Source organism: Rhineura floridana, chromosome 1, assembly GCF_030035675.1.
Source record: "Rhineura floridana isolate rRhiFlo1 chromosome 1, rRhiFlo1.hap2, whole genome shotgun sequence".
Lineage (NCBI taxonomy): Eukaryota > Metazoa > Chordata > Lepidosauria > Squamata > Rhineuridae > Rhineura > Rhineura floridana.
The window spans coordinates 85,223,389-85,238,488 of NC_084480.1; the positions used below are offsets into that span (position 1 = coordinate 85,223,389).

At 43.9% G+C, this 15,100-nt stretch overlaps 1 protein-coding gene across 1 annotated transcript in view; it reads left to right on the plus strand.

Annotated features, from left to right (window-relative positions):
• Positions 1-5,048: 5,048 nt before the first annotated feature.
• The window catches only part of SLC12A2 (solute carrier family 12 member 2), a 96,723-nt gene continuing 86,671 nt past the window's right edge, over positions 5,049-15,100 (plus strand). The window contains exon 1 of the mRNA XM_061625298.1: positions 5,049-7,431. Coding sequence (XP_061481282.1) covers positions 6,700-7,431 — 732 coding nt within the window. The 5' untranslated portion in view covers positions 5,049-6,699. The remainder of the gene's footprint in view (positions 7,432-15,100) is intronic.

The window sequence follows — 15,100 nt, forward strand, 5'->3', positions numbered from 1 at the left end:
CAGAGAAATATCTAAGAGCTTCAGCATGTCAGTCAGCCTTGGCAAGGTCAGGAGCAAGTGAGGTGCTAATGCAGTTTAAAGTTTCCCTCGGGTGGGCAGGATGGGCAGTGTGAGGGACAGGGAACTGGCTGTCCAGTTGCCTTGTGAAGGCCAGTGTTGGAGAGCCCACAACCTCCCTAGGTAATTAGTTCCATTGTCTTACTACTCTAACAGTTAGGAAGTTTTTCCTGATGTTCAGTTGAAATCTGGCTTCCTGTAAGTTTAGCCCATTATTCCGTGTCCTGCAGTCTGGGATGATTGAGAAGAGATCCTGGCCCTCTTCTGTGTCACAACCTTTCAAGTACTTGAACATATCTCCCCTCAGTCTTCTCTTTCCAAGGCTAAACATGCCCAATTCTTTAAGTCTCTCCTCATAGGGCTTTGTTTCTAGTCCCCCAGGACAGCAACTGGAAGTTGCTTGTTAATCCACAGGAAGCAAAATGAAAGGAGGAGAGAGTGGGAGTGGAGAGGGGAACGATTGACATACCCACCTAAAAGCATCAGAGCAAAACGTTTGCAACCACTAGAGCAACAGTACAGAGGTATTTTTTTCTCCACTTGTATTATCAGTGGATTGGGTTAGTATGGATTTACAGGGGGAAAATGCATGATAGTGTCTGTTTGCCAGTAGATCATGTGAACCATGCAAATTTAAAGATGTGAGTAGCACCAAACACACAGTAAACCATTGTGTAAATGAGTCCATAGAAACACAGTATATAAGATAACACCTCATTCTGGAGACGGTCATTTTTCTTTGGGGAAACAAACTCCATCACTGAAGTTCCAGTCTGCCAAACAGATATGAATTCCACAACTTGACTTTAATTAAATGATTGATTTTAAATGGGAAGTTTGAAGTGCCATAACTAGTAATACATAACAGATCTTCACAATACTAGCTGAAGCACACCCTTGCAATATCCTTGAGTTTTTGACCTAATCTAAATTGTCAAAAGGACAAATTTAAGATATGCTAGACTTGGGAAGAGAGGGGGAATGGTCACAAACATTGGGCATATGCACCTCAATGCATTTTTAAACTGCTATTATTCAGCAATCCTTCATGATTTTTTAAAAAAATCTGGTCAGATTTACGACTTTTCTCGTGCCAAATTTCCTATTAGTAAAACATATTGTGTTTAATGCCTCACTTGGCATGTAACATTAAGCCAAGTAATGGCTTAGCACAAGGATGGGTAACTTGTTGCCCTCTAGATGATGTTGGATTGCAACTCTCATCATCCCTGACTGTTGGCCATGCTGGCTGGGGTTTCTGAGAGTTGGAATTCAACATCTGGAGAGCCACATGTCCTTGGCTTAACACAAACATATGAGCTTCCGGAGAGATTGCAGCCACTTTGTTCCTTCTCTAATCTTGCTGCTGCTGTGAGGTAAGGCATGCTTTGGTTTAGGGTGTTGTCCGTACCCACGCTTTTTGGTTTATGTCCTCCAAAGAAACCATAAGCTGCAAACCAAGAACAAACCTTGGTTACAACTCTGAAGTACGACAAATCATAAGCCTGGGTTTCGAATACAAACTATGGCTTACCTTACAGCAATGCAGCATCAAGAAGACTGGAGGAGTAAAGCAGCTACGATCTCCTCTCTAGGAACCCGCATACTCCCACATTTGTGCAAACTCATAGTTAGCTTAGCAGTAAATGCTAACTGGGTCATTGTATGATAAATAGAATTTTCAGGCTTTATCATATGTACCAATGGGGAACTCAGTTGATTTGAGTGTTTACAGGTATATTGATACCACTCAAAAATAAGGTAATGTTTGTATATAGTTGCAGGACTCTTTAGGGTACAGATGATTGATGGGAACTCAAGAAAGGACCTTTACTGTGGTAGTACTCTGGTTATGGATTGTTTCTCCTGAAACAAATTAGACTAGCTCCATCATTTATGATTTCAGGCAGTCATTAAAAATATTTTATTTTGATCTGGCTTTCAGTGTATGGTTCTCAATGTTTAACTACCTCTGGCTCTTTAAATTCTGCTTTGATGTTTTAGTTATTTTTACCTATTCTGAATGTTACTGTAAACCACTGTGAGGGCTGGAAGGTAGTTTAGAAATGTTGTGAATAAATACATATTTAAATGTATAAATTAAAATGTTTTAAACCCCCCAAAAACAACTTGACATGCTTTCAAGAGGTATATAATATTGAGGTATCAGTTGAGAAAAACAAAACTGGAGTGTGTTTGTAGAATTAGCCTATTCAAGTCCCTAAGAAAGAGATGGGGAACCTGTGACCATCCAAATGTTGTTGGACTTGCAATTCCCATCAGCCCCAGCCTCCATGCCCCATGGTCAGGGATCATGGAAGCTGCAGTCCTAGCACATCTGGAGGGCCACAGGGTCCTTGTTCCTGCTGTAAGAGCTTGTAGTTAGAACCCTAAAGGAAGGCATCATTAGGGGTGTGAAGATGCAAGATGCAAGGATAAAGAAATCCCAACTGAAACATCTACATACTGCAGGGAAGGAAGGCAAAAAGGCACCTTTTCCGTTTCCCATTCTCCAGACCAAATATATATTGCTATGATATGCTTAGGTTTAGGGCTGGCAGCCAAAGCACTATAGTACAGCAAGGAAAAAGTGAGGACAGGGAAGAGAAAAAGGTGTGTTCTTTTTCTATTCCCCCCCCGACCTAGAATAGGCTCCTGTTCCAGGGTACATGAAGCCCTAAACAGACCCACTCCAGTTATGGGCTTGTACTAGGAATACCCAGGTTCTCTCCGTTTCTCATTTTTCTAATCTTAAATTCAGTTCTCCACATTTCTGCAGCAATTAGCAAATTTTTCCTTTAAAAAAATCCTCATGAAAATTCTTCAGTATATTGGTGTAAATTTCTCCTAATAAATAAATTTTTGGATAGTTTTGACTAATGTACACATTTTTGCAAGCAATTAATTTTAATATAATGCATTTTTGTATGTTATTTTCATTGATGTATTCATTTTGTGCACACTTTCCCCCAATATATGCATTTTTGTAAACACTGCTTGGTTGGAGAACTGCATCACAAAATTTGGCCAAGTGCAAAGGATAGCTGTGTTTGGGGTCTCATATTGTTTCAGAAAGTACAAATGCTGTAAATTTGGCTTTAAATGTGAACTGAATTGAATTTCTTGCCCATCCCTAGCTGGTATTACACTGCAACATTCAGTTGCAGTTCCCATTTATAATAACAAAATGCTAACAAAAGCCATCCACCTTAACTGCAGAGCTGCTTCCACCGCTCTTTAATTTAATCCATTGGTGCAGATTCTGCAAAAACCACCTCCGGAATTTTAGTAGGGAAATAGACTATTTTATTCCTTTGAACAAAGAAGTTGATGCTAAAAGTGAGTGGAAATTCATTTTTTAAACCACTTCTATTTTCAATGGGTTAGTCTCATGGTTTAAGCCCCACTGATTTCAATGGGAACTCAGTGCAATTTAGTTTGGATTCAACCTGGTATTTTAAAATAACAGTCGTAATGTACTGGAAAAGGCAACAAGTGTGGCCACCAAATTAGCTCTTGTATAGTGGGGTGAATTTCAAATTCAGTTTGAGTCCACTTTTTCCATGATTTTAGTCAGCTGACCTAGTTTTGTGTATGATCCAACAATTGCTAAAGTTGGCAATTCACCAACTTGAAAATAATTTTAAAGTAGGATGAACCAAGACATGGTGACTCGCAATCTGGGTATCCCAGATCATTAATAATTACAGTGGAAGAAGTCAATTTATGTTGATTTCAAGATGGCCCCCCAGTAATATAAACTGGAACAAATGTGAAATTTTATATGGTCTGGATTTCACATGTCACTTGTTTAAACAATTAACATAATAAACATGTTTATTAGGCATGCAGACATAGTGACAAAATTTCAGTGTACTGTCTGAATAAATGTGTTTGTGAAGCCTTCTGTTCCTGCAATTAAGCCCTAAACTGGAAGGGCATGTTATAAATGTCACAAAGGAGTTTGTACATGATGGCATGGGAGAACCTTGTGCCAGCACTACACCTTGGGATGTACATACATCAGTGAGAGTAAGGGAATAGGCATGAGGTCATGAAGCTTGCAGTGACTATACGCTTTAAATTAGCACATTTGATTCTTAGTGGGAAAATCCTTATATAGCCCTACATGCTCTAAAATCTAAGGGTGAGGTGGGATAGCAGGAGCTTGGAATTGAACCTGGATTGATCAATCTAAGATGAATGCAAACCAACGGGGGAAGGGACCTAAATATAGACAAGAAGTGGTAAAGCCTACTGGGAAGCTTGAAGAGCCAAGAAAATACTTCTTTCCTTTCCCTGAAGGAACCTGCAGACCAACTTTTATGCCTTTGGGGCACATTTTCCACATCATCTTGTCTGACAAGGAATCCTTGCGCATTGCAGGGATTCTGGGTCATGTTCTATGATGCACTCTCAGTTCAAACAAGGCACTACCCAGGCGTGTTTGATTCCCTGTCTGGGAAGGCACCCTAAAAGCAGACACCCTAGTCCCCTGTGGCTGCTTGTTGCTGGGTAATATCAGTAGCAGTATGCAAACGGTTGTTCAGGAAAGTTTTTTGGCTGATAGAAATTAGGAATGGCTGTGCTGATACTCTTTCATTGTTGTTATGTGCCTCCAAGTCGACTACGACTTACGACTACGACCCTATGAATCAGCGACCTCCAAGAGCAACTCTTTCATTAGCATGAGAGAAATTAAAGTTGATACAATTTTAAATAAATAAACGTACCGACTACCTAACTCACTAAGTTTTTTCCCCTTATAACAAGCCACTCAATAAACCACGTTGGCTGCTCCTTGGGCTAGCTGCAAGGTGCGCTGCAAGTGCACCACAGAAGTTGAAAAAGAACTTGCAGTCCGAACCCATCTTTCTCAGAAATAATCCCGGCTCCGTTCATTGTAAACTGGATTGCAGCCGCCGCCGCAACTTTAGTTGCATCTTTGGATCTTCTCGCGAGATTTTTGCCGGCCTTTCCTACACCTAAGGAGATCTCCGAGTCTGAAAACTTTCATAGCGGACCGGCTGGCCGTATGCCCACAGGGAAGGAGTTACCAGGCCCGCCCATCGCCCCCGCCGTGGGACGAGCGCCAGACATTGTAACACGCCATCCGTCCTGCGCGCGCGCGCCTTAAACCTCGCTCTCTGTCGTGAGGAGGTGGATATAGCAGAGCGCCGTCGTTGACTCCTTCCTTTTTCCTAAGAGCGGCCAGGCGGTGGCAGCGGGACAGCGATAGCAGGGCCGCCACTGCAGTGAAGGGCGGAAGGCTCTTCTTCACAAACAGGCGGTGCTTAGCGTGCCCCCCTCCCTCCCGTCCTTTCTGGAAAGCCTGTTTCGCCGAGTCTGGGTGGCTCCCGCTGATAACTGAAAAGATGAACAGCCTCGAGGCGAGAGCATGAAGGAACCGGCCGGGCCAGCGGCGGCATATGTGAACTCCACGAGAGGCAAAGCGTGAGAAGCTACGCGCTTCCCTTCGCCCTTGCTGGGCCTGATCCGACTACCTCCACCTCCCGCTCCTCTAGCTGGGGGATACTTTAAAGACCCGTCCCCGAGACGCGCCGCCGCTAAGCGATTGGCTGAGGCTGGCCCGCTCTCTTTCACTGGTTGGCGCCGGCTTCCTCTGTTTGGTGGCTTCGCTTGTGTCAGTGTGTAGGCTCGAGGGGAGGGCTGCTGCTGGCGGTGGTGTCAAAGAGGAAGCTTCGAGGCTGGCTGTGTCTTAGGTTCTTGTTTTGCTCAGTCAGGGGCGGGTGTTTGCACTGAACGACAAGGGAGCCTAGACAGCGTAGGATACACACTCAAACGCGCGCGTATGTAGTGTTTGCCTCTTCAAACTGGGAAAACGCCACGGAGGCGTTCCCACGTGAGTCGATGAGGGCGGCGGGGCCGGCTGGCTTTCCCCTTTTACCTGAACTGGGCCTTTGCTGCCTCGTTTAAGGTGGTAAGAGGGACGTGAGTCGAGAAAGGCTAGTGATGTCGGTGGTCCCCGGTGGGTAGTGCTAAGTAAAGGCTTGTGGGGCTGGCTAGCGGGAGGAGAATAAGCGAGGGCTGTGGGTGCGCGTGTGTATAGAGAAAGAAACCAGGCTGAGGTGGTGCGCCTTTAGGACGCTCCTTCGGCGGGGTAAGGAGGCGAGTGAGTAGAAGGGACCAGATCGCTTCGCCCCTCTTCTCCCTCCTTTCCTCTTACCCCCTTTCTTCCAAGGGCTGCGTCTGCGTCTTTCCCTGACTGTGGGGCGCAGGGAGAGGGAAGCGTGGAGGGACCAGACTTCTTGCTGCAGGCAGGAGAGAGAAGAGCAGGGACAAGAGCAACCGTGTTGCTGCCGGTGCCGGCGGCGGCAAAAGCATCATCATCACCTGGCGCGGCGGCGGCTGCAAGGGCAAGGGCGGAGGGAAACAGAAAGGCGGGGAGGGGCAGCAGGGTGGCTGCCGGCCTGGGAGGCGCGGCGTGTTGCGTTTCGTTGCCTCTTGAGTGCGGCATAGTATAGCCCAGCAAAGGCGGGGTGCCGCTTGGCAGTTGAAAGCACTCTGAGTAGTAGGCGCCTGCTTGGGGAAGGAAGGGACTCCACGGGGCCAAGCCAGGCAAAGCCGCGGTAGGAGTTGCTCATCCTCCGGCCCGCGTTGCCGCCCGTGTGAGGAGGCGCCATGAAAGGAAAGCCTGTGCAGCAGCCGCCGACGCCGCACACGCCACCTCCACCGCCAAGCTCCGGCTCTCCGAGGCTGAAAACGGCAGGAGGAGGAGGAGGAGCTGCCGATGCAGCATCCGCAGGCGCCGAGGAAGTGCCTCGCTTGCCGGCGAGTGACGGGGATGCTCCTGCCGGCCAAGGCGGCTCCTCGTCGGAGCCGGACACCGGGTTGACTCCCGCCTCGGCTGCCGGCGATGGGCTGGGTAGACCGCTGGGTCCCACGCCGAGCCAGAGCCGCTTTCAGGTGGACCTAGTGGCGGAGAGCTCTGGGCGAGTAGCCGCGGATGAAGAGGCGAGGACGACAGAAGTGCCTCCTAAAGCCCCCGGAGATGGGTCTGGGAAAGGCAGCGAGGAAGCGAAAGGCCGGTTCCGGGTAAACTTCGTGGATCCCTCAGCCGGAGACGACAGCTCAGGCGAACCCGGCGGAGGTGGCTTTGAGGGTTGCAATGTCAGCTTCCAAAACGGCGGCGACACGGTACTGAGCGAGGGGAGCCTCCATTCCGGGGGCGGCTCGGGGGGACACCATCATTACTACTACGATACTCATACCAATACCTACTACCTGCGCACCTTCGGCCACAATACCATAGATGCCGTACCAAGGATAGACTATTATCGGCATACAGCCGCGGGCCTTGGGGAGAAGCTGATCCGGCCCAGCCTGGCTGAGCTGCACGACGAGCTGGACAAGGTGAGTGATGGTGAACTTGCTCCATATTTTGTCCATGCACAGTTTTATTTGCGAGTATGTAGGAATGGGGGAATGTATATAGATACCAAAGACCACCTTTGCAGAAATTCCAAGCACATCAAACCTTTGGTAACTGCTTTTGTGACATTGTACTGTACTCAAGTGCATAGGTATCACTTGCAGAACTCGTAAAATGAAATGAACTGAAGTGCCTTCAAGTCGATTCTGACATATGGCAACCCTATGAATAGGGTTTTCATGGTAAGCAGCATTCAGAGGTGGCTTACCGTTGCCTTCCTCCTGAGGCTGAGAGGCAGTGACTGGCCCAAGGTCACCCAGTGAGCTTCATTGCTGTGTGGGGATTCAAACCCTGGTCTCCCAGATCGTAGTCCAACACCCAAACCACTACGCCAATCTGGCTGTCGCAGATTTCGTAGGAAAATGCAAAAGGAAACAATGGAATAATGTAACCCGGGTGTTTGCCCCATGTCTAAAAGATCTTTAGCAGGTAGGTATCAGCCCATTCTTCTTTATTGAATAGCATGCACTTTCCCAAGTTACAGTTTTATTATGTGATGCTGTGTGGAGTTGCAGTGTGCTGTAATGGGTGCAGATTCTTTATTATTTTTAAAAGAGTGTCTCTTAATATGGTAGACCTTGGTGTGCACGGGTAAAAGGGCAACGGGCTGATGCAATGCTGTGCTGATGGTATAGAACTAGATAAACACTCATGTCCTCTATGGGCTGCCAAAACTAGATTAGCTTTTTAATGAGGAACTGCTAAGCTCAGTGTACTTCACCTATTTTTTCCATGTGAACTTGGCTGGCTCAGATGCTCATTGAAAATACTGTACTTTGTCTCATTCTTTCATCTGCTTTGCATATATATGTATTGTATTTTGTCCCAAGTGTGCATGGGCACATGTAATAATAAATTTACAAAAGTCATTGGACCACTTGCAGCTGAAAATCTGCAAAAGAAAAACAGCAAACCGTTTGCTGTTGGATTTCATTAAAAAAAAAACTAGCTCCAAGACAGATGGTTATTTATATCTAATCTTTCCTTTTAGCCCGTTTTCAACTTCTCACATGGGGTCAACTAGGGAGAACACGAAGCAAACCCCAATTCTTTGGTTTAGGGAACAATAAAAGGTCACTTTGAGATAGGCCAAAGGAAATAAAGTTTGTCTCTGCTTTTATAATAAGTATCATCTGACACCCCTCTCCCGTCTGCGCATGGAGGTTGTTCAGTTGACACAAAGCTGTTTGCCATATCACAGAAGATTTTTTTTTTTAGATTTTAGATTCATTCTACATAAGCTTGCATTTGTGACTGCCTCCTCAATATCCTCAGAAATGATTTCCACTTACTATCTTTGTTAGTCTTACTGCTTCATTACCAGTTCTTAGAATCCTAATAGCTTTCTGTTGTAAATACACTGATCACAACCTCTTTTATGAGACAGAGTGACTAGGCTTTGTTTTAACAGGGCTTTGTTACTGACTGACACATGATTAGACAGTTGAATGTAAAAGTCCTGGCTTTTAGATGTAGATCAGAATTAAATAGTCTTCATTTGTCATATTGTGATGTGGGTAATCTAACTTGGACAGCTTTGATTTTTAAAGTTTCTCAATTACATTCGAGTCTGAAGAGTTATACTTTATTAAGAAATTCAGCAACATTTTTGCACACGTTTTCATTCAAATGTGTTTGGGGATCTTAAAATCTGTATCTTTTAGAAAAGCATCCAATTTATTTACATGGTAGAAATGTTTAATATATTTAAAGAAGCATCCACTTATCAATAAATGCACACTTGAGGATAATTCACTAGATCCCTATCACTGCTTTCATTTTAAATGCTACACTATCTACTGTATATACCTACCTGCAGGTACATGGTGACATCAGTCTTTAAAATGGGACCTCTGTTTCTTAAAGAGGAAGATATATGTTCACTTGTCACTTACCTACAAGTAGTTTCCTATATTGTGGTGAAAACCCCACAAAGAGATGGTGATATTTCTAATCTCATAATGGGTTCCGATATCCCAATAGAGATATGCTACTGGAAACCTTAACTATGTAATAGAATAAATAGAATGAAGACTATAACTGAGTGATCTTGTGTACTAAACATATGGAAAGCAAGCTAAATATGGGCTCCAACCATTCCATACGTAATTTTACCACCTATTGCAAGTTTTAATAGATGTTTCTGACATGTGGAATTGCCACCCCTTCACGTTTTGTGAATTAACAATAGTGACGTACCTTAGCAATGTCTTGTAAAAGAAATTACTCCAGAGTCCATTGACAATATGTTGTATACTTAGTGTACATATACTTTTTTTATAGAATTGAAATACTTTGTTTCAGTTTATTTATTTATTGCATTTATATACTGCCCCATAGCTGAAGCTCTCGAGGCGGTTTACAACAAATAAAAACATTAAAAACAAATGCACAAATTTTTAAAAAACAATTTAAATGGCTTGTTAAATAAGCCTCTGATCTGTAGTTTAAAAATCTCCATACTATATCTCACTACGCTACTCTATCACAAATGTATGCAAGATCTAGCAGCTGCCTCAGTCTTGTTCTCAGAAGCGACTGAAGTACCTGAAATCATGTCCATTCTGTTATTTGGTCCCATGGTTGGTAGGTAACAATTGAATAGGCTGTAAATAAGTATAAGTAAGAATAAAAATAATTATAGTATTGGTGTTTAGAAAAAGGGTATTGGTTTGCTATTATCACATAACAACCAGGCAGGAACCTCAGCAAATACATCCTTTCACATCTTTGACAAAGTTCAGAAATATAGGTACAAGAACACTGTTATCTCATGTGCCTTGTATACTTCTGAATGATTACCTTCTTGTCTTGACAGGTTGCCTTTTAAAGTTGTTAAAAATACAGCAAAGCTTAACTTTATCTTTTGCTTGATGTTCAGTTTGTATCTAACCCATAAAACACTCTGTGATGGGCTTGAAACTGGCATACAAGGTAATTTCAGAAATAAGCTACTTGGCATATGTTGGACAGCTCTTGAAGCAGTAGATATTGTAGCTTTTCCCATAGTGGCATGGTTCACATGTAACAATAAGACAGAGTTAAACTATGGCGCTTACTGGGAACAAGTAACCATGCTGGTGCATGCTGTTCAGATCCTTCCTTTTGCTGCACTAGGATGGAACAAAACAGAGTGCTGTCTTAGCATTACATGTGAACCAATGCTTGTGGGTGGTTTCTCTCCAAACCAACCATGAAAACGCCAAGAACAACCAAAAACAAAATAAGTCAGTGCTCCACTTTGTTCCACCTGGTGCAGCAAAAGCAGGAAGGGAGTAGGTGTGATTTGAGACAGCCCCAGTCTTTGCTGCCTTTTTCATTCTTCTATGGGGTGGAGATGAGAAACAAGTTGTAACTGTTAGTGCATCATGAGGAATCTCTTACTGTATGTGTCAGTATAATTTTGGTAGTTTGGAATAACTTGAGAGCTTTCATGATGTTATGGACACTCAGAAATACTAATAATCTTGGCCTGCATATAAACCTTATGCCTTCTTCCCATAGGAGTTCATTTTTATCCCAATTGTCTAATAAAACAATAGCTCAGTGGCAGAGTACATGCTTTGTTTGCAGAAGTTGTTAAGTTCATTCACTGGTGTGACCAGGTAGGACTGGGAAAGATCCCTGTCTGAAACCATAGAGAGCTACTGCCAGTTGGTATGTAGATAATACTGAAGTAGATGCACCAGTGGTTTAACTGGGAATAAGGCAGCTTCCTATGTTCTTATTATGGCACTCTTTGACCTATTTTCCCCAGCTCTTACAGGCCAGGGCAAGGACCTTGGATAACTTTACAATTAAGCAGGTGTAATCTGATACTTGGGCTGCTTGGGGATAACTGCTTCTAAGCGAATGTCTGGCAAACTCCATGGCTGTCATAAAGATGTAACCAGGGCTTTATGTGGTTCCATAGTTAAATCCAATCAACATCTGCAATCATAGTTGCATTGAGTTTCATAGTAACATTCAGTACATATAACTTACAATACAATTGCATTGAGCAAAGGGTCCCCTAATTAATAAGCATTTTATGATCATACCTTTGCATATCATACAGCCACACGAGTGGCTGTATACTATAGTCGGCATGGATTTTTTCCATTCTGCAATGTTAAATTGGAAATAACCCCATGCCATTCTGATGCTTCCCATAAGCTCATTTCAAAACAAAACCTTACAAAACTTACAGTCTTGAACTCATAAACCCTTGCTTAACAACCCTGTAAATTTTCATGGCAATACACAAAACAAATCAGAAAGAATCGAGAGTGTAAAAAATAAAAAGATAAAGAAAAACACCAGACCCCTTTTGGAGTTTTTTCTGCAAAGAGTTCTGATAATTTATTGAAATTAAAATCAACCATGTTCACAGAGTACCTATAATCCTATTACTGACCTTGCCCCATACTCTGACCTTCATCTTCTGCTGTTTGAAAGTAAAAAAAAAAAAGCCTGGCTGATTTTTAATTAATTTAAGAAATTTAGCATTGAACACAATGATAAGGCCGGGCATGCTCAGTAAGAACCAGCTGTCTGTGTTCTAATAGCTAGACTCACAGTTGCTTGGCTTGGCTGATCAGGGGGCCACACCCACACCAGACCTTTATTTCCCTTTAGGCAGTCATGGCTTCCCCCAAAGGATCCAAAGTGTAGTTTGTGAAGGGTGCTGAGAGGAGACTCCTATTCCCCTGACAGAGCTCCACTGGCCAGAGTGGTTTAACAGTCAGCCGCTCTGATTGAAGCTCTGTGAGGGGAACAGGGCGTCTCCTAGTAACTCTCAGCACCCTTCACTAACTACGCTTCTCAGGATTCATTGGGGGAAGCCATGACTGTCTAAAGTGAAATCAAGGTCTGGTGTGGATGTGGCCAGAGACAGCTTTGGTTTAAATTTGGGTGGGAGACTATATGTGCCTGCTGCAGAATAAAAAGGTTGGGGAAACCCTGAAAAAGAATGATACTGTTCACAATGTTTTCCTTTTAGAAAGGAAAGGGGCTTTCCCTCTGCCCAGTGCCCACCCACCGATCTCCTCCCTTCCCCCTCCCTGCCCCTTCCCCAGTCATTTCACCTATCCTAAGCATGATTGCACAGGAGTAAATCCCACTGAACTCAATAACCATTCAAATGATCAGATCAGACTTGCCATCCCCTCCTCATCCCTCCCATCATCTCCCTTTTGTTCCTTCCCTCCCCCTTCCTTCTCCCCTCCCCTTCCGGTCCCCTCTTTTCCCTCTCCCCTCCCTCTCCCCCATGGCCAGTTTTACCTATCCTAAGCATGATTGCACAGGAGTAAATCCGACTGAACTCAATAAACATGCAAATGATCAGACCTGCCTTTCCCCTCCTTCCCCTCTCTTCTCCATTCTTCCTCCCCTCCCCTCCTCCTTCTTCTTCCTCCCCTGCCCACTCCAGGCCTCCCTCCCCATGGTCAGTTTTACCTATCCTAAGCATGATTGCACGGGAGTAAATGCCATTCAACTCAATAAACACGCAAATGATCAACCCTGCCCTCTGTCAGACCTTCTCTGTTGTGCTGGCCCCACCACGAATCTCTTACGATCCCACCACTAGGCATCACTACCTGACACACTGTAAAGCAATGCAACCTTGAGACTGTGCCTTAGTCTCCTCCTTTTACAGATTACTATTAAGTGTCTAGGTACACTTTCAGGCCACAACCCCCTGTATCTTTCTGTCTTTAAAGACTACAGCTCTGGCTTGCCTTTGGATACCTGCTGCTGATACACTAACCATTCACTGCTGCCACCATAGATACTGGTTCCATTGGTTTTTGCTCTGCCCACCCGTCTCTGTATGAACCAAGCCAAGGATAAGGCTTGTTGTTTAACCAAACAGATTTATTAAATAATGCTGAGAATAAACAAGATTACTTTGAATTCAGTTTTCATGCGTGTGGTTACATATAAATGATCTGCAACATATTATAGTTTCTCTTACTTCATATTCTTTTCCAAAACTTGCCTCACTACCTGTCTAAATACACATCCACCCCTCACCCTCTTCAACCCAAAACCAGAACCGAACTCCTGACCAACTGTCATTCTCCCATATATACATTCAACCACCCAGACACTCAGCCAATCACAACACAGCATTCCTCAACATTCCATCACATGTATTCCCTCCCAACTCACTCTGCTTACCATATCTAACCTGCAAAACCGGCACTTACCATAAATATTATACAAACAAAAATATTACAGAGGCATTACAATTCCCCCCTTTAACAAAAGCATAGTATTCTTGTGCCCAAGAAAAATATGACACGTTTAAACAGAGTTCATTGCATTCGAGAGGAGAGTGTCCATATGCTCCAATTTCCTGTCAGGTGACTGAAGTCTCTGGTATATGTCTGGAAAGTCTGTCTGCCAGCACATTGTCCTATCCTTTAACATATACAGAGTTCACTAGATATTCTTGCAGAAGCCACTACCATCTCTGGAGCATGTTATTACTATTCTTCATAGAGTCCAGCCACATAGTGCATGATGATTGGTGACAACGGTAAATCTTCTTCCCCACACGTAGGGAAGCAGTTTATTCAGGGCCCACACAACAGCCAAGCATTCCTTTTGCACCGACGAGCAATTTCTGTCTCTTGTTGTCAGCTTTCTGCTCAGGAAAGCAATAGGATGGTTGGTGCCTTACCTTTTTTGCATCAGTGCAACTCCAAGACCAAGGTCAGATGCGTCAGTGGCCACAATGAAAGACTGCTCATAGTCCAGCGCTATTAGCATTGTACTCTGACACAGTATCTGCTTTAACTGGACAAAAGCCTTTTGGCACCTTTCACTCCACTCAACTTCCTCTTGCTGTTTCTTTTTAGTCAATTTGTGCAGTGGGGTAGCTATTTCACCAAACCCCTTGATAAACCTTCTATAGTACCCTGCCATACCCAGGAATGCATGCTCTCACTTGCTTTTTATTCAGTGGAACAGGCCAAGACTGTATAGCCTCCACTTTACTCCAGAAGAGGATTATTTTTCCACTTCCCACCTTACGTCTCAAGTATGTTAACTTGGGTAACCCAAATTGGTCCTTCCAGCCTTTTTAAATGCCTCTAAAACTGTTGTTAGGTGTTGTAAGTGTTCTGGCACCGACTTGCTAAAGATAGCCACATGATCACTGTAAGCTATAGCAAAGTCTGACATGCCTCTCAGGATGGTATTGATTAGTCTCTGGAAGGAAACTGGTGAATTTTTAAGCCAAAACGGGAGAACTGTGAATTTGTACAACCCATCAGGTGTATTAAATGCAGTTTTGCTACGTGACTGCTCGTGTAACTCCATTTGCCAAAACCCTTTACAAAGGTCTGTGGTGGAGATTATTTTGGCTGCACCCAATAGTTCCAGCATAGAGTCTACCCTTGGCATAGGATAGCATCTAGAACTGTAATTTTATTTATAGACCTGAAGTTGATACAGAATCAGATCATTCCATCCTTTTTAGGAACCTACACAATTCTAGATGACCAGGGAGTAATTGATTCTTGTATCACACCCAGCTCTAACATTTCCTTAACTTCCTTCCTGATCTCTTTAAGCACTCTTCCATTCACATGATAGGGGATA